The sequence below is a fragment of the Pelodiscus sinensis genome, chromosome 7 (assembly GCF_052426305.1).
Source record: "Pelodiscus sinensis isolate ZL-2025 chromosome 7, ASM5242630v1, whole genome shotgun sequence".
Lineage (NCBI taxonomy): Eukaryota > Metazoa > Chordata > Testudines > Trionychidae > Pelodiscus > Pelodiscus sinensis.
In genome coordinates, this window is record NC_143058.1 from 75,299,132 (window position 1) to 75,323,791 (window position 24,660).

The 24,660-nt window shown below is 45.2% G+C and overlaps 1 protein-coding gene across 1 annotated transcript in view; it reads left to right on the forward strand.

Moving 5' to 3' along the window:
* LOC102453236 (aldehyde oxidase 3) overlaps nucleotides 1–22,826 on the forward strand; it is a 105,508-nt gene extending 82,682 nt beyond the window's left edge. Inside the window, exons 28-35 of the mRNA XM_006117936.5 lie at nucleotides 860–988; nucleotides 2,508–2,582; nucleotides 4,867–4,919; nucleotides 5,486–5,600; nucleotides 6,471–6,536; nucleotides 9,554–9,742; nucleotides 10,913–11,080; nucleotides 21,166–22,826. Of these exons, the coding sequence (XP_006117998.3) occupies nucleotides 860–988; nucleotides 2,508–2,582; nucleotides 4,867–4,919; nucleotides 5,486–5,600; nucleotides 6,471–6,536; nucleotides 9,554–9,742; nucleotides 10,913–11,080; nucleotides 21,166–21,219 (849 nt within the window). The 3' untranslated portion in view covers nucleotides 21,220–22,826. The remainder of the gene's footprint in view (nucleotides 1–859; nucleotides 989–2,507; nucleotides 2,583–4,866; nucleotides 4,920–5,485; nucleotides 5,601–6,470; nucleotides 6,537–9,553; nucleotides 9,743–10,912; nucleotides 11,081–21,165) is intronic.
* The last annotated feature ends 1,834 nt before the right edge of the window (nucleotides 22,827–24,660 follow it).

The window sequence follows — 24,660 nt, forward strand, 5'->3', positions numbered from 1 at the left end:
ATTATTTAAATCCCCACTTCATTGACTATGTCGGGGAAACTAGTTTCCATGGCTCGGTCGCTGGAGCCATGTAGTCTAGACATACCCTCAATGTACAACACAACAGATGAAGAGGTTCCAAAATGAGAGGGGAAAAACAAATTATTCATGCAGGAAATTATAATGCTATGTGGTTAACTCCTCCAGTGTAAACAGTGATAACATGAGGCCAAAGATTCTGAATTTCTGATATAAGTGCCTGTAACCAAAAAAGTGCAGAGGAATCAAATGTAGGGGGAAAGTAGTTCACTTTGGGAGTGAAATTAGGTATGCTTATGAAATATATCTCTGACAATGCAGTTACATATTGCAAATTAGAAATATGAACTAATCTAATCATTTCAAATACTTTGACTAGGCAGAAAGAAGGGTAAGATTTCAACTCCAATAAAGAAAGAGCTAATCAGTATATTTAAAATCTGACCCAAAGTATCCTATATACAATAAAAGTCAAGTTAGAGAGAACAGGTCATCCAGGAAAATATCTGAGACAAAACTCTCCAACCCACTCTCTGGATACTACCTTCTCTGAGGAAAAGGGTAGGAAAATGTAGGATATAGGAGAATTTTCTTTAATGTAGCTGTTCCCAGTTGTTCCCACCTCTTATTAAGACACTTATATGCATGTCATCAGGGTAGAGTGGTACAAAATCAGCAGCTGAATAAGATTTTAGTGCTTGACATTGTCACAGTCACACTAGACATCCCCTATCAAGTTCAGTCTTGTGTATATATATAGTAACGGCAATGCTCTTTTTCTTGAGTCAGTACTATTCTCTTTCAGTGGGACTGGATATAGTTTTGTTTACTTTACTTACAGATTGCCAGCCGTGAATTGAAGGTACCATTGTCATATGTACACTTTTGTGAAACAAGCACAATAACTGTTCCTAATGCGATAGTCACAGCAGGATCAATTGGCTCCGAAGTCAATGGCAAAGCTGTCCAGGTTACTATTTTTATTATTTCTTTCAAATAATGCATCTCACTCAGAACATTGGCACTTCTTTCATCATCGTAGTTTGAACACCACTGATATAGATATCTATGCCTTCGTCTCAGAGTCTCTCATGCTTGTTTGTTGGAGGAACTAATTGGTCCTTGTATCAGCATGGATACTTAAACACAAGGTCTAGACTGGCAAGTTTTTCTGCAAAATCATCTGCTTTTGCGGAAAAACTTGCCAGCTGTCTACACTGGCCACTTGAATTTCCGCAGGAACACTGACGATCTCATGTAAGATTGTCAGTGTTCCTGCGGAAATACTCTGCTGCTCCCGTTCAGGCAAAAGCCCTTTTGCGCAAATCATTTGCGCAAGAGGGCCAGTGTAGACAGCACAGTGCAGTTTTCCGCAAAAAAACCCTGATGGCTAAAATGGCGATCGGGGCTTTTTTGCGGAAAAGCGCATCTAGATTGGCCACGGACGCTTTTCCGCAAAAAGTGCTTTTGCGGAAAAGCGTCCTGCCAATCTAGACGCGATTTTCCGAAAATGCTTTTAATGGAAAACTTTTCTGTTAAAAGTATTTCCGGAAAATCATGCCAGTGTAGACGTAGCCAAGCTGATAAAAGATCTCAGAATATATTTCATGTGCATCTGGTGACATGATTACTGTCAGAATGACGCTCCTTTAGCTTTTTGTGTACTTTGGGACTGCTCTTGCTGACACTACTATAAATTGACCAGAGCTAGTGACATAATGTTGGTGTAAAATCAGTAGGAGACGAGAGCCAGGCTCTTTGTCTTCTACTTGGCTGCAGCTTCTGTTAAGCATGGGTGTGCAAATGAGTTACTTTCATAAGGAGGAGGGAGAGCTCTGTGCCTTGAGCATTGGCCTGCTAAACCCATGATTGTGAGTTTAATCCTTGAGGGGGTCATTTAGGGATCTGGGGTAAATCTGTCAGGGGTGGTACTTGGTCTTGCTATGAGGGCAGGGGACTGGACTCTGATTTCTCAAGCTCCCTTCCAGATCTGTGAGATAGGTATATCTCCTTATATTATAGAACAGACACCTAGATTGCTCTTTGGTAAGTGCTGCTTTTGTGGCTGGTCAGCTAGTAGAACACAGAAGAGAGGGATGTAATTCAGGAGCTGTAATGGAACGATGGTACTCAGAATGACATGGACACAAATCACACTCGTTTTGAACAGCCTTTGGTCAAAGGCAGCATGGAACAGAAATGGGAGAGGTGGACAGGAGAGACTCCTGGCAAGCTACCACTTTCCCTTGGGACATAGGATGAATAAGGGGGACCCAGTACATACAAAGGTTGGGGGGATACTCCAGTGGCTAAGGTACCCACCGCCAGAGGTCAAGGGCTTGAGCCTCTCTCCCTCCCTTCCCCCGGGGACAGCCACCACCAGCTTGGTGGCTCTAGGGTTTTGAAATTTCAGAGCAGATGGTGCTGCTGTTGCTGTTGAATTCATCTTCTGTTCTCTGTTAATTGTTTCCCACCTCTCTCTTCTCCAGGATGCTTGTCGGATTCTTCGGAAACGCCTGGAACCCATCATTAATAAAAACCCTGAAAAGAAATGGGAGGACTGGGTCAGTGTGCTTTTTACATTACTATAAAACCCACGGGCTAGGTCAGGGTGGGCAACCTGCAGCAAGAGAGCAGTGTCCCCATGAAGCACTGAAATGTCCCCAAAAGCCCCAAGTCTCCAAATGAAGCTGTGCGCTGGTGTTTCCCCTCCCTCTCCTTCACTGGTGGAATAGGAGTCAAGGACAATTCCTTTTCAATAGGAGCAGCAGGAGGCAGTGTCTATTGGGAGCATGGGAAAGCAAGTGATTTGCATGATGGGGGCGGCGCTGCAGGGAAGTGAAATGGGGCTCAGCTGGGCTGTGGATGGGACACCGGAAACCTGAGCACAGGACTCATCTGGGCTGTGAGGGAGGGTGGGGAAGTTCCGGGAACCTAGGCAGGGGGCTCAGCTGAGCTATGGGGTGTGGGACACTGGGAATTCAAGTGCAGGATTCATCTGGGCAATGAGGGGGATCTGGGGAGGTGTAGGGAACAGACGGGAGGGCGCAGAGAACCAGTGAGGGGCTCAGCTGGGCTGTAGGAGATGGGGGAGGCTCATGGCACTGGCACGGGGCTGGACTGCAGGCTGGGAGTTGGGTGTCTGGCCAGGGGTAGGGAGCAGGAGCAAGGGAAGGTGCAGTGTGTGGCCATGAGGGAGGGTGCAGGAGCAATAGTGGATACAGGAGCAGGGTGGGGGTAGGGTATCTGGCCAAGAGGGAGGGATGCAGGAGTGGACTGGGGGTAGTGTGTCTGGCCAGGAAGGAGAGTGCAGGAGGAGACTGGGAGTAGGGGTTGGACCTCCCTGGTCTGGCAACCTCGGGGTCTGACTTGTCCTAGATGAAGGATTTTTTCTGGATTAGGGAAGGTCATTTTAGGGCTCCTACTGCCCTCCCAAACTGGGCTTCCTGGCACCTCCTATGTCCCACAGGCCCAGATGACCCCTGCACCCTGCAGTCCAGCCCCGTGCCAGTGCCATGAGCCTCCCCCATCTCCTACAGCCCAGCTGAGCCCCTCACTGGTTCTCTGCGCCCTCCCGTCTGTTCCCTACACCTCCCCAGATCCCCCTCATTGCCCAGATGAATCCTGCACTTGAATTCCCAGTGTCCCACACCCCATAGCTCAGCTGAGCCCCCTGCCTAGGTTCCTGGCACCTCCCCCCCTGCAGCCCAGCTGAGCCCCCTGCTTAGGTTCCCGGAACTTCCCCACCCTCCCTCACAGCCCAGATGAGCCCCGTGCTCAGGTTTCCGGTGTCCCATCCACAGCCCAGCTGAGCCCCATTTCACTTCCCTGCAGTGCCGCCCCCATCATGCAAATCACTTGCTTTCCCATGCTCCCAATAGACACTGCCTCCTGCTGCTCCTATTGAAAAGGAATTGTCCTTGACTCCTATTCCACCAGTGAAGGAGAAGGAGGGGAAACACCAGCGCACAGCTTCATTTGGGGTATGTCTACACTGCATCCCTAGTTCGAACTAGGGATGCAAATGGAGACAATCGAAGTAGTTAATGAAGCGGGGATTTAAATATCCCGCGCGCCATTAACATGATCTCGCCGGCGCGCTAGTTCGAATCACAGCTGATTCGAACCAGGAAGTGCGCGCCGGGACGCGTTAGTTCGGACTAAAGCCCTTAGTCCGAACTAATGTTACTCCTCAAAAAATGAGGAGTAACATTAGTTCGGACTAAGGGCTTTAGTCCAAACTAACGCGTCCCGGCGCGCACTTCCTGGTTCGAATCAGCTGTGATTCGAACTAGCGCGCCGGCGAGATCATGTTAATGGCGCGCGGGATATTTAAATCCCCGCTTCATTAACTACTTCGATTGTCTCCATTTGCATCCCTAGTTCGAACTAGGGATGCAGTGTAGACATACCCTAGGAGTCTGGGTTTATATCAATGGGCACAAACACATTCTGATTGATTCGTCTGTAAAGTATGAAGGTGTTTTCTTGCTGTGGTAAAGACCAAGTCAGAGTGGCACGGTCTAGTAGGGTGAGTACAGAACTGAGAATGAACAACTCAAAATTTAATCCTCCCTCAGTCATCACCAGCAAGTCATCGGGCCTGATCTGAACTAGAAATGAACTTATTTAAAATGTGACACCAGCACAACCCCCTAAAGCGGAGGCTGTGAAATTGATCTAAACTATGCTTAATGCAGTAACTTCTGTTCTGTCATCTGGGTTTCTGCTGTCCCATTCTGCTCCCTAGTTCTTCCCATTGTTACTTTTCTTTTTAATGTAAACAAAATTTTGTATTTCTTTACCTAAATTTCTATTCACCTTTAACGCTAAATGTACCTATTGCAGATTACCGAAGCTCATGTACAAAGTGTGAGTCTTTCAGCTACTGGCTACTTCCGGTAAGGAACACTGTTAGTCTTCCTGAAATTACTGGCATCAAGGATCATAGGTGTGGAGCTTGGTGGTGTGCCAAATGAGGATAAGTGTCCCCTCTCGCCTTCTCCATTCCTTTCACCCTCCCCTTTTCCTTCTCTATTGAAGAACAAATCCCGCACATAGCACACAGCCCAAATAAACAGGCTTCATGTTGGATGAAGGCAGCAGCCAGGAAAGGACAAGGCCATGCAAGGCCTCCTCCCCATGCCATGCTCACTGGCCCCTGCTATATATCTCATCCTATGCTAGGTGTTTGGCAGGTGGGACCATCCAATGTAGTCTTCTGCACAGCCTGCCATTCCTAGCCTCTCTGTCTTCCTGTGTGCAGCAGAAACTCAGCAAGGGTGCGACACTAAGAACCTTCTTCGCCAGAGCCTGTGAAAATAGCCGGCTTGGAGCAGGATATAAACTGCTCTTGTCACATGATTGCCATGACAATGTGCTCTACAATTGAGAGGGTGGGGTTGGGGTTGCTGGAGATTAAATAACATTGCTCACTCAGTCTGAATGATGCTCTTATTTCCACTAGAGGCTATGTGGCAAACATGAACTGGGACACAGGGGAAGGCCAACCTTTCCCATATTTTGTTTTTGGAGTTGCTTGTTCTGAAGTGGAAATTGACTGTCTGACAGGAGAGCACAAGGTAAATGGCCTTAGGTACATTGGTTAGATTCCTATATGTCTCCCTCCAGGGCTACATGGATGTACTCACAGCCCTGGGACTGCGACGGCCCTGGTGTGACTTTTGTTTTCACTCAACAACTTTTCCTTTTTTTTTTTGCTCAACAATTTTGAGCCTTGAGTACCGGCACCTTTTTTCTTTAAAAAAAAAAGTACTGGATGTACTTATTGTTTCTCTTGCTTTTTTGCTGAAAACAGAGAAGTGGCATTCATTACATGGTCTCAAGAAAGTGCCAAGATAGTTCTGAGTGGCTCTGTCATTCTCAGTCTCCTTCGTTAACGTTCTTGAAAGAAGATCTGGTGCTAATTAATGAGACTGAGGATGAGAAAGTCCAGTAGAATAGGAGATGACAAAGAACATAACTCAGCACAACCACCTTATTGTGTGACTTTTAAATGAGATCTCGCAGACTGAACCTGTCCACAGGTGGCCACTTATTAGGATTTCTTTCTTTGGGCACAGTGCTCTTTGCCACATGTCTGGACTCACAACCTAACTCTGGCGGTTGCTAACCACCACAATCCAAACACGGGGCTTCTACTAAGAGAATAAGCAACAAGTTCATTATGGGGCTGCTCTTTACCTCAGCGCCAGGTGCAAATGTTGCATTTCAGTTGCCATATGCTCATGTGTGTTCACTAAAGCCACTTTAAACTGATTAGTCGTGTGTTAATCCAGGGCCTTTGAAGCTTGCTTCTGCGCTTCAGAATAAATCTGCAATACTTTGCTGTTAACGTGGAATACTATTTTACAGGATTCACATTCTTTAAAATCTGCTATTTTTATTGTTTGTAAAGTATGTACCCACAACAGTTTATATTTGTTTAACAGAACATCAGAACAGACATAGTCATGGATGCTTGTTTCAGCATAAATCCAGCTGTAGATATAGGACAGGTATGTACCAATACTTCCATATGAATGCTTGGCTAGAGATATTAAAGTGATAGCTGTTTCTTGCACTGAAATACTTTCCCTTAAGGGAACCAATCCAGGCTATGTCTAGACTGCATCCCTCTGTCAACAGAACGATGCAATTCAAGCACGTTGAAATTGCTAATGAAGCCGGGATTTAAATATCCTGTGCCTCATTAGCATAAACGTGGCCGACAAATTTTTCTAAACATGAGTTTTTTCCGGGGAAAAAAACCGGCAGTCTAGATGCAGATCTGTCGAAAATAAAGCTTTTTTCGACATCCTGTATTCCTCAAAACATGAGGTTTACAGGATCCATCAAAAAATGCTTTATTTTTGACAGATCCACATCTAGACTGCTGTTTTTTTCTGAAAAAACTCCATTTTGAAAAAAAGCAGTGGTCATGTTTATGCTAATGAGGCATGGGATATTTAAATCCTGGCTTCATTGGCAATTTTGACATGCTCGATTTGTATCCCTCTGTTGACAGAGAGGTGTAGTCTAGATACACCCTCAGTGGCCACTGGAGTCCACGGGAGACTATTCATTGACACTGCTAGCTGTTGGATTGGGCTCATTTAGGCAATATTTGCTTTTTTGTTGCACATGATAACAAATTAAGTGGCCTGCTACTGCAACATGAACATTTTCTGAAGCGTGGTGAGTGTTGGTCCTGCAGACGTCACTGGGAATTGAGGCATTGCAGAAAGGACTCGGCATACCACAGAACTAGGTCACAAATCCCTCTTCTCATCTCCTCTTTATCTTTACCTCACTCTCCATAGATAGCAAAAATAATTACTGACGGTCAAATCCTGGTTCTGTTTAAGTCATACGTAATACATTGCCTTCAATAGGACCAAGATTTGGCTGTAAGTTTTCTGGTAGTGGCAATACAATCAGAAAAATTGTTTTCTTTTACTAGGATGGGAGAATGGAGTTTTTGTCTGGTTTTTTTTACATCCTTCCTACGCCAATATTGGCACACAGCAGGGAAACCAGTCTGTCATTTGCGGCCACAGGTTGGGCCTTCCTGGTCCAGTACCCTCAGGATCTGACCAATCCTGAATGAGGGAGTTTGCTAGACCAGGGGAAGTCAATTCCAGCCCCTTAGCCCAGCTCCACTCCTGGCCTATCTGATGGCCCTCAGCCACTCCTCCTGCTGCTGGTCAGACCGGGCTCCTGGCCCCAGCAGGGCTGCCAGTCCTGCTACTGCCTGGCCAGGCTTCTTGGGAGTTACAGGGAGTTACAAGACACTCCCTCAAGGTATAGAATGCCAGAGGCGGTACGCAAAAGATTTATTTACAGAGCAGAAAGATACAGGTAGGGAGAAGGGCAAGCAACTAGGAAGATGATGTAAAGCAAATATGAGACTTGCGTTAACTTATGCCCTCCCCTTATAGACTCTTCCTCCTGTACCTGCGTTCCCTTCTCTTTAGCCAAAAAATGATGCCCGTCATACATACCCAACCTTGCTAAATATGTGCAAGTTACACTAATTTACTATTTATTCCAATTTTATGTCCAACTTGCACCAGTCTTTATGCCACCACTGAATTAGGCCCAAACATTACTATAGGAGTTGCACTTTCTACCACAAATATGAATTAGGCCTGTTTTCAGATTAAATTCAATCTTTTGTTACGTGATGAGGTGTGACAGCTGCAGGACAAATGTAAAGAAGCCATTGTAACCAGATGGTTGAAAAAATAGTTGTAACACCCAGAACAACAGGCACTTGGAAAAGTGAAATAGATGCTGACTCAGGTGGCCCAGGAGTTGTCAAAAGCAGGGGCTTAGGCTTTGTTTTGTGCACCTGATTTGGGCTGTGTGTATGACAAAGAGAGAGAGTGCTTGCAAGTGAAGCACCCAACACGAGAAAGTTAAACAGACAGTAACAAAAGTAAATGTAGCGCTGAGAAAAAATTGTTTACGAACAGAATATGGACCAAAAAAGCAGGCTTGGAATAGTCTGCTGTTCATTGCCTACTGTATTCAGTTAAACAGGACTGGCTGCATCTAGACTGGCAAGTTTTTCCGCAAAAAACTTGCCAGCTGTCTACACTGGCCGCTTGAATTTGCGCAAGAGCACTGACGATCTAATGTAAGATTGTCAGTGTTCTTGCACAAATACTATGCTGCTCCCGTTCGGGAAAAAGCCCTCTTGTGCAAATATATTTGCGCAAGAGGGCCAGTGTAGACAGCTAAAAACTGTTTTGCACAAAAAAGCCCCGATGGCGAAAATGGCGATTGGGGCTTTCATGCGCAAAACCACGTCTAGATTGGTACGGATGCTTTGCCGCAAAAAGTGCTTTTGCGCAAAAGCATCCATGCCAATCTAGACTCTCTTTTCCGCAAATGCTTTTAACGGAAAAACTTTTCCGTTAAAAGCATTTGCAGAAAATCATGCCAGTCTAGACGCAGCCGACTATGTACATTCTTTGTGAACAAACAAAACTGTGTCATAGAAATACCTGATTGCCAATTTCTTCTCCTCCTATGTGGAACAACTTAAAAGACCCCTAATTTTTGGCTATCCTCTCAGATTAAAAGTGAGTGTGCAACAACTTTTCTAGGAAGAAATGCCAGTTGCCATGCTCAATTCCTTTTTCAATGTGTGTTAACTTAGACTGAATACATTATTTATATTACAATTCTTGGGCAAAATCCTGGTCCTGTGAGTAGAGCCATGGAAATCAGTAGGTCAGATTCTCTTCTTCATTCCACCGATATAAATCTTCAATAATTCAACTGATATCAGTGACTTTATTCTGAATTTACACTGGGGTAAAGGAGAGTAGATTTTGACCCAGTAGGAATATTTGTATGAATACAACTTAGCCTTATATGGTTCTGCTTAGTTTAGCATTGGTCTTTGGCCCATTTGCCATGGAAGGAAAGGAACCAGTTAATGTTGCAAATCTAAAAGTTTTGTTGCATTCACATTTTTACATTTTAAAATGAATGAAAACAGAAATTGTGTACATTTTTCCCTCAGATTGAAGGTGCCTTTATTCAGGGAGTTGGACTGTATACAATGGAAGAAATTAAGTTCTCCCCTGAAGGAAAGCAGTACACTCTGGGTCCAGATACGTATAAAATCCCTGCTGTCTGTGACATACCCGAACAGCTCAGGGTTTACTTGCTGCCAAACTCCCGAAACCCAATTGCTATCTACTCCTCCAAGGTAAACAAGCTAGCTGTGCTGTAGAATGTCAGAGCAAGTTCTGCATGTTATTTGGTTACAGCTACCAAAGTGCATATATGATGTACTGTATTTAAAAGGTGCTTTCCAGCTATTGCGATATTACAGGTTTCAGAGATGTCCTCTATTCTTAAAATGGGAAACACCACAGGCACTGGTAATACCTCTAGAAGCAGAAGGACCTTTATAAATTCACCTGCTGTGAAAATGGGGGCTATTTTTATACAATATTTTGATTTTTTTTTGTCTTCCTCTTATGTGCTTAGTATTTAGAAAGGCCTTATCAAAGTCTGAGATTCGAGTGTGCCAGATACTGCATGTATGCACCCATTACATTCTTAGAGTGGCGTTTAAATGGTAATAGTGGGTAGGTTTTCAGCTGCTGTAAAAGCTGCCACCTGCACATGTGGAGGAGGAGGAGGAGGCTGCGCAGCAGCTGAGGCCCCGTGGGATAGGGGCTGTCCTGCGGGCTGAGGGGGAGGGGAGGCAACCGCAGCAGGAACTGTCTACAGGCTCTGCAGGGGCGGGGAGCAGAATTTTTTCTGTTCTCTCTGCGGCACACCTCTGACTGCCTTGCGGCACACTGCTGTGCCATGGAACACAGTTTAAGAAACGCTGGTTCAGAGCAAACAGACATTTTCTCATGGAAAGGATGCTAGATACAGAAACTATTGCAGTTCTTTGGTGAAATCCAATGTACACTTTACCTATTCAGGAACTAGAATGAAATCCGTTTGTAAGGAATTTGGGTAGAAAGTGTATTTGTACTGAAAGTTCAGAATTGTTTTATTGCTTTGCAGTGTGGCAGATGCAGTCCTGTTCAGAGTGAACTTTTGCTTATAGTGGAGATGTGCTGTGAATTAAAAAAAAGTATTATTAGCCAAATCCTTGTCTTCAATTCTTCCATGGTCTGAACCACTCAGAGCCCTGAGGAGATTTACTGTGTCCAGCTGTGTTTTTATAAAACTTAAGTGTCTGGGATAGCTCCTCAGCAGGTATAAATTAGCCTACGTCTATTGATGTTAATTGACCAGATGCAAGTCAATGTAGTTTCAATGGAACTACTTCAGAGTTTGTCAGTTAAGGATCTGGCCCCTTGTTGTCTATCAGCTTCTCAAGTAAACTTGTGTGTCTGTCCTTGTTCTCTGTCAGGGGATGGGTGAGGCAGGGCTGTTCCTGGGATGTTCTGTGTTCTTTGCTATCTGGGATGCAGTGGCTGCTGTGCGGAAGGAAAGAGGATTAACTGGGACCTTCACCTTGAACAGCCCCCTGACTGTCGATCAGATTCGTATGGCCTGTGCTGATAACTTTACGGAGATGGTAATGGATTTTTTTTTATTAATTCTTTGGAAACATTACTGTGTTAGCTTCCTCCTCTTCCTTGCTTTATGTCTTTATTTTAAATTATTCTGTGTTTACACAAACTGATCAATAAGCTACATTTTTTTACATAGTGTATTACACTCACTGGAGCCTGCATTTTATTTGGTTGACTATACTTTTTTGCCATTGCAGCTTTATTGACAGCTAACAATGAGCAATCATAAAACAGAGGGTTGGCTGAATCAGGCTCTGAACTGATTAATCTGTTCGATTTCTTCACTGATAATTTCTTTAATTTATACAGAGGCTTCCCTTCAGAAGAACCCAAAAGTACTTTACAGATTATGGGCAGTCTTTAGCTCTTATGTCAATTAATTTATTTCTGTAGCATTACACTAGTAATGAATTTGTTCCCATACAAGTGTCTATATTTACAGTGATCTAAAATGGCTTCCAAAAATATCTAGATGGCATTTAAGGTGTGGGCTTCAATCTGTAACTCCCTAGGACCTGGTTCTCTCAGACCATCTCATTCTCTGTGTGATACTGTGGCAGTTATTATCACTGATGGTTCTCACATCCTGAGTTGTGAGAGACTAGAAACAGCCTCTTTTTGGTGAGAGTCTTGAGCTATAGAATTCACTCCCCACTTTGATTCACCAGAGCAGAGATTCATGGCCTTCGCATCATTGTATGTCTCCCTTTGTTCTCCCAAGCTGTCTGTGTGGTGTGGAAGGGAATTGAAGGTTGAATAGTTGATAAGGAGCTTTGTCAGGGGTTCTGTGACATTTAAGAGAATTTATTTTTTAACATGAATCTGAATTGTTGCTTCAATTATATAATCTCTATGCTTCCAAAGCATAGGATGGACACATTTTTCAATCAATAAATATAGCAGAAGTGGGCAATCATTTTTGGCAGGGGGCCACTTCAAGATTTTGGAAAGTGGTCAAGGGCGGCACTTTTCTATGGAGGAGTGCGGTGTCTAGGATGGAGGTTGGGCACAGAAGGGTGCACGGGATAAGGGACTGGGGTGCAGGAAATGGTGTGAGGTCTGAGAGGGAGTTTAAGCAAAGGAGGGGGTTGTGACCTGGGTCAGGGGATAGGGGGATAGGGTCAGGGTGGATGAAGGAGAGGATTCTGGTCTGGGAGAGGGGTACTAGGAGGGGGTGTAAAGTCTGGGAGGGAGCTGTGATCTGGGAGAAGGGGAAAGGGGGTGAAGACTACAGAGGGTGTGGGTGGTGACTTGGGGCAGGTGATCGGGGTTCGGGATCTAGGAGGATGTTTGGGTGCAGGAGAGGATTCTGGCCTGTGGGAGGTGTGGGGGGGGGTACAGCATCTGGGAGGGAGTTATGACCTGGGGCAGGGGGTTGCAGAGAGTTTGGATGGTGACCTGGGGAGGGAGTTGGGGTGAAGGAGGGGCTGGGGTGCCAGAGGCAGGCACTGGCTGGGAGGCACCTACCTAAGCCAGCAGCACCCCAAGGCAGGCTGGGCTCCCTGCCTGCTGCAGCCCCAAATCACTTACAACTGCAGCTGCAAGCCCCACCTAGCTCTCAGCTGGCGGGGGGAGGGAAGACTTGCGCTGCTCCCATCCTCTAGGCCAATCTCTCAGATCTTATTGGCTGGTTGTTTCCAACCAATAAGCTGAGAGATTGCTGGGGTCAGTTCCTATTGACCGGTTGTTTCTGGCCAATCAGAGCTGAGGATTGGGCTGGGGGTGGGGAGATCGCACAAAGACTCCCCCTCCCTGCAAAGCAGAGATGCGCAGACTGAGCTTTAAGCTACGTGCCTGAGGGTCCCGGCAGAGGGGTCCCGGGCCAGATCCACTGGCTTGCGGGGCTGGATCCGGCCCCCGGGCCGTATTTTTGCCCAGCCCTGAAATATCGGATCTGATCTTGTTTCCACCTCAGCGGGAGCTGGGTCAAGAGAAACAGAGAGTGAGCTCCCAAGGGACCGAAGTCCAGCATGACTGTCAGGCAGCGTGACTTGGTGCAGAGGACAAGGAGGGATGGGAATGGCTAATACAGAGCAGATCACCAGGATGTAATAAACAGCTCCTGCATACTGAGGGTGTGTCTAGACTACAGGGTTTCGTCAACAGAAGTTTTGTCAACAGATAGTGTCAACAAAGCTCCTGCCAACAAAGAGCGTCTATACTACAGCCAGTTCTGTCGACAAAGCAAGCTGCTTTGTCGACATAACAGTGTGGACACAAAGGACGGTGTAGATGCAATAATGCCTTCTATCGACAGAACTCTGTCGACAAAAGGCGTTATTCCTCGTAGAATGAGGTTTACATACGTCGACATAACTCAAAGGCAGTGTGGATGCAGGTATAGTTTTGTCGACAAAAGTCCACTTTTGTCGACGAAACCCTGTAGTCTAGACACACCCTGAGTGTGGGATACAGAACAAAAGATCATGACATGTCACCAGTGAATCCATGCAGCGAGAGTGGAGTCACAGTGGACCAGATTCATCCCTTGCATAACTTCACTGACTTCCTCCATTTCTTTGGGTGCATCTACCCTGCAGGGCTTAACTTGAAATAAGCTACACAAACTGAGCTATGTCAATTGTGTATCTTATTTTGAAACTGGGAGCGTCTACACAGCACTTATTTTGAAATAGCGCACTCTGCCTCCAACTTCCCTTACACCTCGTACCACGAGAGTTACAGGAGTCAGAGTAAGAAGTCCTCCAGCTTGACATTATTTTGACATTATTTCGAAATAACTTCCTGCTGGGTAGACACGGACTAAGTTATTTCGGAATAGCATTAGTTATTTTGAAATAGTGTTGCAGTGTAGACATTCCCTAAGGAATGAATATAGCTCTTGATACAGTGGATTAAGTCAAAAGTGAACTCGTGTCACCAGTATCCAGAGGGATTCATATAAATACAGCCTGACATTGGCAAACCAAGTCAGGGAAGAGAATACTGATGATGATCACAATGGTCTCTTCTGCCCTTGAAATAAGGGATTCAGTCTGTGTGGTTTTCGGGCCAGTCACTGATTTATTTTACCCACTATGGTAGCTGCTGCTGAGGAGGAGACGTATCTTTAATTTTCTACTTTTTGTAATTTGTTGCATTTTATAAAAGTTGTTTTTTACTTTTGCTTCCAACATTTCATAAGTGAGTCGCTAGACTGAGATGTTCAAAGGTATTTAGGCACCAAAAGTTGCAGATGAGCACCTAGAGGGATTTTGAAAAGATTACACAGGTTAGGTGCTTGGCTCTCATTGATCTCCTTTGGCCCTATGATTTCAATGGGACTCAGACCTGCTTAGGTGCTTTTGAAAATCTTACTAAGGACCTTTCTGAATCTTTAGGTGTCTAGATGCATAGGGCCAGTTTTTCCAAAGATGTCAGTGAGTTGCAATAGCACCCCACTGGAAACAATAGAGGGATGAGAACAGTTCCCCACCGCCGGTATATACCAGGCCCGGCACAAACAGAACAAGCAGCAGAGAATATGATGAGAGCTACACACCTACACTACATCTACGCTGCGCATTGTTGCACAAGAAGATATGCAAATGAGGCATGGCGATGAATATTGCCATGCCTCATTTGCATACCTAATGAGCCACCATTTTTGCGGAAGGGGTTTTTGCGCAAGAAGGAGCTGACTACACTGCTCCTTCTTGAGCAAAACCCCCCTCTTGCGCAGGAGCTGTTCTGCCGCTCATTTTCAGGAAGAATGCACAACAATATGCAGTGTAGACGTAGCCCTAGAGTTTGCCCTTGTATGAAATCCCAGGGTAGGGCTAATGTGACTCAGAATATTCTGCTTCCCCTCTGAGAGTTCCCTTTGGGTGAAGGTGGATTGGTCCTCACCTTGGGGGCCTGGCCCTCAAACCTGGTGTATGTTCAGAGATCTGCTCAAATCTCAGGGCATCCACAGAGCGCTGGAGAATTCAGCTTGAATCTGTCCCCTCCTGTCACTCTGGGTGACCTGCATGCTGTTCCTCTATTTCGGCCTGGCCCTTACCTCCTTAGAGCTTGGTAGCACAAAGCAGGAATCCATGGGTGTGATATACCAGGTACAGTCCAAACTAATATGTAGCTGTGTCACTGCAGGGGATGTCCTTTCCAATGCCTTGCTGCTCACAAACAGCCTCCAACATGTAAGTCGCTTCCAGCTACACCCATGTGCTGCAACTAGCCAGCCACACCTTAGCTCTTACCTGCCTTGAAGTTTACCACAGGTGACCCCAAAACACTTCCAGTCTCAGATTTTCCCTCAGAAGCATATGTCCTATACTCTCCAGCCCTCTCCTGGACAATGCAAACACACTGAATCTCTTATTCCTTGAAGGAAATAATATGCACCTAAATTCTTGCCACAGATAGTTACACGGACACTTCAGCTTGAACACCCTGATTAGCTCAAGCAATAAAACATATTTATTAACTACAAAAAGAGAGTGTTTAAGTGAGTGCAAATAACAAGGCATAAAAGTTAGGAAGGGTTACAAGGAAATAAAGATAACACTTACTAAAGCCTAACTTAACTATTAGTAGAGTCAAGCAAAGTTTCTTATCACTTTCTTTCATCAGACTAGGGGCACGTCTAGACTACCCTCAGCTTCCAAAAAGCTGAGAAGAAGAATTTGCATATCTTCTTCTGATCCTTTTTTTGGAAGATTAAAAAAAAAAGCAGTCTAGATGAGGGTTTTCATGCAAAAACCTCACTTTTTTTGAAAGAACCCTTATTCCTCAAAAAAATGAGGTTTACAGGGTTCTTTCAAACCCCCGTCTAGACTGCTTTTTTTTTTCCGCAAAAACCTCTTCCAAAAGAAGATATGTAAATTCGGTGCAAATTTGCAAATCTTCTTCTGATCCCTTTTTCGGAAGCCGAGGGTAGCATGCCTTACTAACCAAACTCTCAGATTAGGACCTGCCTCTCCACTCCCCAGAGTCCAATTCCTGCTTCCTTTGTCTCATTGGGTGTAACGGATGTGATAGGCAAGAAGAGAGGGGGTGCCTTGCAGTGCTTGTCCCTCATTTTCATAGTTTTAGCCCCCCTCTTGAAAAATATTTCCAATTGAAATTAGGGATATGAACGACTAGTTGACTATCCAATAAGCAAATGCAAATGCTTATTGGATAGGCGACACACGAGTTGACTAGTCGCTTTCCAGCCCCTTACTGCCTCTATCAGAAAGAGGCAGGAAGTAGGTGGAGGAGATAAGGGGATGCTTCAAAGCAGCAGTTCCGGGTGGAGCCTGAGGCCAGACTCTGAGCTCCACACGGCGCTGCTGCTTTAAAGCACCGTATGCAGCTGGCCCCGGACTGCACATGGTGTTTCAAAGCAGCAGCACTATGTGGATCCCGGGTTCAGCTGGGGACTCTCCCACTGACCCTAGGCTCCATGAGGTGCTGCCACTTTGAAACTCCGCATGGAGCCTGATACTGGGCTCCCCACAGTGTTTCAAAGCAGCAGCACCACATGGTGCTTGGGGTCAGCTGGGGACTTAGTTTTGAAATTATGCAGGGAGCACGGGGCCAGCGGGGGGGGGGGGGGCTGCTTATGTCCTCCATTGGCCCTGTGCTCCCTCAGCACTTTTGCCTTTGAAGTGTAACAGCCCTGGGGCTGTTGCTACACTTCAAAGGTGAAGGCACCTTTATCAACTAATCAAATAGTTGATGGAAATTGTGTGGACTATTTGATTAGCCCATTAATCTAAATTTAACATCCCTAATTGAGATCCAGGAACCAAAGAGTCTATATGGAAAGATATTCCTAACTGCGTTTTTCACCTGTTTGAACTTCCTTTGTCTCCTCTTCATTCTTGATGACTTTGCTAACTGCTTAAGTGCAAATTAAGGCTAGCCCTTTATTCAGAACAGACCTGCCCTCTATCTGTTCCACTCTCAAACCCACAGAGCCCCAAATACACAGGGTTTACACAGAGGGCTTCTCTAGGATTGGAGGGAGAGGTACAAGATGCTATGTTTTGCCCCACCTGACAGATTTGGGCCATTTTTGCTGATTTTCTGCTGCATTAATCCTCCTTTTGTGCTCTTAAATTTGGAGGGATGACCTGGCCCTGACACATCTGGCCTTGTTTCATGCATTGTCACTTGCCAAGCATCTATGTCAATTTATAGGCTGCAGTAAATGAAATGGAGTAAAGCGTGGAAGCCAAACCATATAAATGGCAAAGGCTTAGCTACTATTATAGCCGAAGACAGTAACTAAACAATAAACCAAACTAAACTAATCGCCCTTTTTTGTGATGGGAAAATAGGTTGTGTTTTGTTGCTAAGGTGCCAGCAAATCAGGCTGTAACAAGCACCTGGTTATGTAGATTCCACTTAAATCAGTCCCTTGTGGAGTACGTGTTTGTGCCATTGCTTGCCAATATCAGCAGAGGAGTCTCTCTCTGGCTTCTTAAGTAAACACACTGCAGCATGTTCTGACTGGAGCTGGTTTTGGTGCTGGGAAATATAGTAGAGAAAACTATCCAGGCAATTCCCTAACAGGCAGATCAAAACAGACGCAGATGGAATCTGCTCATAAGCTCTGCCCTGCCCAGTTTTGGGGTTGGAAAAGGAGAAATGATGAGTGCATTGGTGAGCCATAGAGTGAGGGCCACTGTGAAACATATAACACATTGCTGGCTCTACAGCTGAGCACAGGGTCTTGCAGAAACTCCACTTGGCCATTCTGTGGTTAGTAACAGACCATTTTGCTTCCAACTCTCCATGAACTTGGGAAAAGACACCAATTTCGATACTGTGCTTCCCAGTGGAAAAGAGGGGAATAGGGACCTACATGCGAGAGCATGTGGCATGATGAAACAAGCAGCCCTGCCCTTTTCAATCAGGTGAACTACAGTAGGAATGGAGATACAACCCAAAGCCCTCTGTGCCACTGACACTCTCACTGAAGCTGGCCAAATATGTCAATATAAGGAGGCTTTTGTGGGCAGGTTGCACATAATGCATCCAGTGGCCCAAACTGCTTGATCCAGAGCAGTATCTGAAAACAGCTGTCATGGAAGGGTATCCTTGCAAGCCCGTTGTCTGCTTACTAGTTAGGGGAACTGATTCCCTGCATGGCAACATTAGATGTAGGCCATACTTATAGGAGGGGGATTCTATCCTAGATAGCAGCGACATTATGGGGGACATTGTGGATCGTCAGCTCCCAGTGCAACCCGCTGATGCCAGGGGCTAATGCAATCCTTGAACAGATAAATTGAGGAATGTCAAGTAGGAGCAGAGAAGTTATTTTACCTCTGCATTTGGCACTGGTTTGGCTAGAATACTGTTTCTGGTTCTGGCAGCCATAATTCAAGAAAGATGGTGATCAATTGGAGAGGCTTCAGGAAAGTGTCACAAGAATGATTAAAGGGTTAGAAAATATGCCTTGTAGGGGTAGACTCAAGTTGCTCAATCCATTTAGTTTGATAAAGAGAAAGTTAAGGGATGACTTGATTACAGATTGTCAACACCTTCTTGGAGAACAAATATTTGACACTGGGCTGTTTAGTCTAACAGAGAAAAGTATAACACAATCCAATGGCTGGTAGCAGGACAAGGTCAGGCTAGAGGGATTAGAAGAGGAGAAAGGCAGCTCTAAACATCAGAAACCCCTGTCCTAATTAACCAGAGCCTACTTCAGGGCAGCCAGGAACAGATGACCTGGAGTTACTCCCTTCTCTCTCTCTCTCCCCCACCCCGCCCCGCTCAGGAGTGAGAGCTGAGAATGGTGGAGGCAAAGCGGCTATAGATCAATTAAAGACCAGCTGATTTCACTTCAGGCTGTCATGAGGCCTTTTAAAAAAAGCCTTCCCTGCTGGGAGAGAGGAGTTATAGCTGATGCCAGAGAGAGAGGGGACGGTGAGGAGCTCTGACAGGAAGTGGTTGGGTGCCCTTCTCCAAGTAACAGGACTATGTAGCACTTTAAGACTAACAACATCTTGTTAGTCTTTAAAGTGCTACATAGTCCTGTTTTTTGTTTCAGCTACACCAAACTAACACGCCTACATTTCTATCACTCTTCTCCAAGTAGTCACAGAGTCCAGCGAGTGGCTGGGGAGGACTGGTCACCTAGCCCAGGTATTGTATCATGCAAGCAAGGTAGTAACAAACTTTAACAGGCCTTTATTTAACAAAGGTGAAACCTCTTTACAAAGCTGCTGCTGCTCCCCTCTGTAGCTCTCACTCAGGCCTAGCCCATCTCCTCCCTCCTCCTTTCTGTTTCCTGTGCTTCCAGATTCCCAACAGCCAGTGCTCCCAGTTCTAATAATTACAAGCAGCATCTAAAACACCACATTCCCTCCTCTCTTACGAAGCACTCCCAATTATAAAATAAACATTTTGAATCTAGTTGCACTAAGGGTATTTTTTTTCTTTACTTTGTGGTTTGGTTTGAACTGCTCTGTGTGAATCTCTGCCTGCCCTCCCCATTTACTATCTAGTACTGTGTCCAGAGACTTTTCTCTGTTTTAAATTGTTTTCCTTAGTTGCTCTGTACCATGTAGCAACCAAGTACGCTTTATCAAGTATATCTTTTGTTTTGTAATAAAAATCATTTTTTAAGGTGGTGATTTAATTCTTGTGTCCTGGAAGGTATCCTGGAAGGTCTGTTTGTCTGTGTGTAGCTGCATGTCTCAGACTGAGAGGTCAGCTACTAGAGACAGAAGCTTGTTTGCCCTAAAAGAGCTTCAAAAAAGAAAAGAGGGAAAAAAGCTTGGGAGTACCCCTGGGGGTGGGTTGAAGTGTTCACCCCTGGGTTTTTTTTAGGGATAAAAATCACTTGATGGTGACAGCATATCACCAAAATCTGTGGATTGTGATTCTGGGGGGAAGTTTTTGTAACCAGTGTCTGTAGAAGCAAATGTTTTTTTTTTCTTTTGAACTGTTTGCGGGCCCCCATCTTCTGCACTCGGAGTGCCAGGGTGGGGAACAGCCCTGACAGGGAGGAGGCATCTTATTCCCTCCACTGGTCGCTTGCCATTCTCTAGCGCCGCTTTGCTGGCCATTCCTCACCCCTTGCTGCTGCTGCCGCTTCTCTGCTGGCCGCTACTTACACCTCTCCATCACCACCTTGCTGGCTGCTCAGCGCATCTTCTGCTTGCTTGTGCATTTGGCTCTGGGCTAAACCTCATGATTTCAGCCCTCAGTGAGTTCAGCTTTAAGCCCAAAGCACAGTCCAGCCACAAGAGATTCCAGCATCCACTCAAGTAAATTTAAATACTCAAAGAGACTCCTTATGGAACCTTTCTTTAACTCTGCCATTGAAACAGGGGGGAGAAGCAGGTTGAGACAGTCTTATAGCTCACACCTGAAGGGTATGCAGCCTGTTGACTCCTTCTCCCTCCGCAGCTTAATCTCATAGAGCTCTGGAATCTGAGCCTCTCTCTATCCAAGTATATTTACATTGAGAGGGTCTCTCCTTTTGAACTGAGTTAAACACAGGCTGACTTGTCTGCATTCCCACAGTAACTACAAGCACTGGTGATTATATCTCACCATTGCTGCATTTAGTGTTAACACAATTTGTGACCCAGCACTAGCCAAGTTGATTATAATGAGCAAAATACCATTATCTAACACATCTAAGGGAAACAGGGGCACACTGTATTTACTTAAACACACCCAGGATTTCCTTCCCATTCCAGCTGACTCCAATGGAAACACTGATTCAGACCCTACTTACACTTCTAAGAATGCCCTTAGATCTATGGGATTTCCCTGTAGATGTATGACCTCTGGTTTAATATCACATGATGTAGTGGAAACTCTGCTGCCAATTTTTTAATCTAACTTGGGCCCTTTGGCCTATAAATTCATCTGTGAGCTGGCAGGATCCTGTCTGTGTTACTGGAGCTTGATTTTGATTAAATATGTGGTTATCAATCTTACACCAACTACTTAAGGAGGTGGCTGATTTTATAATACATTTATTACCCACGTGTGAAAGTATGGATTAGTATGGGCAGTAATATGGATGAAAGGAAGAAATGTCAGGATCACAGATTTTGAATTACAGCGAATTCTATCTTATTTAATAATGTCAGACTTAACAAAATTCTGATTTTCGTCTTTTTATTTATTTTAGATTCCCAAAGATAAGCCTGGAACCTATAAACCTTGGGCCATTGACATAGCCTAATGTGTTTTCCAGAGTATGAAATCATCATGTGATTGTTTCCATCACTGTTGGTTTAAAGCATCCCAAATCTATTAATGGTTAAAACCCACTCACACACACATTTGTGGACCAAGATATTATCATTAATTGCAGCTCCCTGTACTGACAGAAAGGAGACCTTTAATTTTGGATAAATTATAGACCAAAGTCTGCTTTCTGTTATATCACTGTAAACCTGGAGTAACCCAGTAATCCCATGGCCTTCAAGCTAATAACATATGGACATAAGAGAAAGCAGAATATACCCCCAAATCACAAACTATGGTTCTTTGCCACTTGCTGCATCCACTTTATGACTCACTTGTTGACATTATTATTAATTGTATCTATTACTATAGCATTTTGGAATCCCAATCCGATTATATTAGGCATGTACCATAAAAAAAGAGACATTCCTTTCCCCAAATAGCTTCAGAGTCTAGGCCTCAGATAGGATTCAACAGAGTGGATGATACAGACACACAGCTGGGTAGATGTGGAGTTAAGAAGGAAAAGTCACAACTAAACAAATGGATCTCCTCATAAAAAAAGCTGTCAGCTCACCACTTGCCAAACCTGTGCCAGATATTAGTGATTTGTAGGCATCATGATAGAAGAAGGTTTAAGGATGGATTTTAAGGGGGGATTTCTCCCATACATAGGTAAAGCTCTGGGAAAAATATGAAGGTATCTGAAGAACGAGTGGCCCAGGCCGGCACAATTGGAAGCAGCAATTAAATAGTTAATAATCACACTTGAAAGTTCAAAGCTGGAAAAGTCATTGCAAGAAAAAACACGGTATAAATTAGCCTAAGAAATAACTCTATAGGTACAATACGCTTTATTTACATTAGGTTACATTTTGCTGTCAGTTACACATGTGTAGAGTAAGGAGGACTCCATTGGTTTTAATGGAAAATAATGCAGTTACACCAGTGTACCTGAAAACAAATTATAGCTTGTAACATTGCAATCATATTTAGTGCAAATATTAGAGACAAAAATATAATACTTTATTTCTTTACAAATATGTGTATAGTGCAATAAATGTATAACATGTTTGTGCCACCTATTGGTAAAATAGGCCTGTCCATTTCTCTTGTTAAACTATTACCACTTGCAACTGATGAGAAAAGCACAACAAAGCAAAATTCTGAGGCTACGTCTAGACTGCAGTGCTATTTCGGGGTACCAGAGGTATCTGGAAATAGCTATTTGCATCTTTTGAGCACAATGTTATTTCCAAATATAATGGGCTTGCTATTCCGATGTCCCTGTAAACCTCATTCCACAAGGAGTAAGGGACATTTCAGAATAGTGATTTATTTTGAAATAAATGCTATGTAGATAGCTTATTTTGAAATTTTGCACTATTTCAAAATTGACTCAAAATAAGCTACGCAATTTGTGTAGTTCAAATTGCGTAGCTTATTTCGAGCTATGGGTGCAGTGTAGATACACCCTTAGGCTATGTCTACACTGGCGGGTTGTTGTGCCAGAAGTATGCAAATGAGGCTAAGTGTGGAATATCGCCGAGCCTCATTTGCATACCTAATGAGCCGCCATTTTTGCAGAAGAGGCTCTTGTGCTAGAAGGAGCTGTCTACACTGCCCCTTCTTGCGCAAGAAAAATCCTCTTGCGCAATGCTGTTATTCCTGAAAATAATCAGCGTAGCGGCATTGTGCAAGAGGGTTTTTCTTGTGCAAGAAGGGGCAGTATAGACAGCTCCTTCTAGCGCAAGGGCTGTTTCTGCAAAAATGGCGGCTCATTAGATATGCAAATGAGGCTCGGCGATATTCCATTCTTAGTCTCAATTGCATAACTCTGGCGCAAGATCGCGCCAGTGTAGACATAGCCTTAGTGACTTGCAAATTCACAAACCCAATAGGGGTACAATGGCAGAAGTTAGCTAATAGAATAGTTTAGTTTTGTATTAGTTATTTTAGGTTAAGATGTTTGTGAACTGTAACTTACGTTTGGACTCTTCCTTTTTTTGGTAAATTTTGAACAAATGAACTAATTTAGATTTGGGTCATCAAAGAAATCATAGCCTGAAAAAAAAATTGGATTTGAACATAGTAGGAGTGAATAGAAGCAATGTGTAATGAGGTGCACTCTTAAGGGACGTGGTAGTTTGTTTTCATATTGTTTTGGTTTTGTGATTCTATAGGATTGCTAATTGGAATGTTTGTATTGGTTTAAATACGTTTTCAATAAAAATAAATATAGGAAAAGAATGTCTGGCTGAGAACATTTATTTGGAACACTACATGAAGCTCTGATCAGCTGCTTTGTAGCATGAAATCATAGACGATTAGGGTTCGAAGAGACCTCAGGAATCATCTGGTCCAAGCCCCTGCTCAAAGTAGGTCTAACCCCAATTAAATCATTCCAGCCAGGGCTTTGTCAAAATTGGCCTTAAAAACCTCTAACGATGGGGAGAGATTCCACAAGTTTCCTAAGTAACCCATTCCAGTGCTTCACTTACCACCTGCCCTCCTAATGAAATAGTTTTTCCTAATATGTGTAACCCTTCTGCCAGGTAGCACCAGCAGCAGCCAGGGCCTGGTTCAATATCTAGGGGTTCCTCTCCATCCATCCAACACAGAACTGGCTTGATCCCCCACCTAGTAACCTGGGAAATTCACACAACACCCCTGGGCGCCTATAGAAGGCAATGCTTCCCCACTCACAAACACAGCTAGAGGGGCTGGTGCCCCCCCCCGGGGGGGGGGGGTCGCTAGGGGCGCAGACCTTTCGCGTTTCAAAGGTTGCGAATCGATGAGGTGGGCTCAGGCTCGAGGGCAGCTCTGGCTCCGTTCTCCGGGGCGGGGTCAGACGAGGCGGGGCGGGGCCGGCGGTTTCCGGGCCTCAGGCTATGCGGGGGGCGCGGGGGTCCTGCGGGCAACGCGGAGGGGCGGTTCTGGGCTGGGGTCCGCAGGGCTCGGGGCCAGCGCGCTCTGTGGGAGCGGGGGAGGGAGCCGCTAACATGGCGGCGCGAGGCTGCTTGGCGCCCCACGCCCAGCAGGCGGCGCTGCCTCTCACACGCAAAGCGTCGCGGGGATGCAAACCGTCGCCGACCCTTTCCCGGGCCGCAGCGATTCCCCCCGCCCCCTCAATGGACTGATCCACTCCCCGAGACGGGCGGTGAGACCACGGTCCGCCAATGACGGTAAAGCAGGAGAGGGGGGGGAATCTGGACGCGCTCACTGACTGGGAAAGGGGAGCTGGATCCGCCCGTTCGCTGCGGCCACGGACAGTGCCTGTCCCCTCGGGGCTGTGCGTGGCTGGCACGCAGCGCCGCCCTCCGCGAAGCGACCAGGGGGGAGGGGCCATGTGCTAGTGCAGGGGCGGTCAGGACATGAGGTAGGCGAGGTTGGTTCCCCCTCCGGGTGAGATGGTGTCTCCCAACATGTCTCCCGG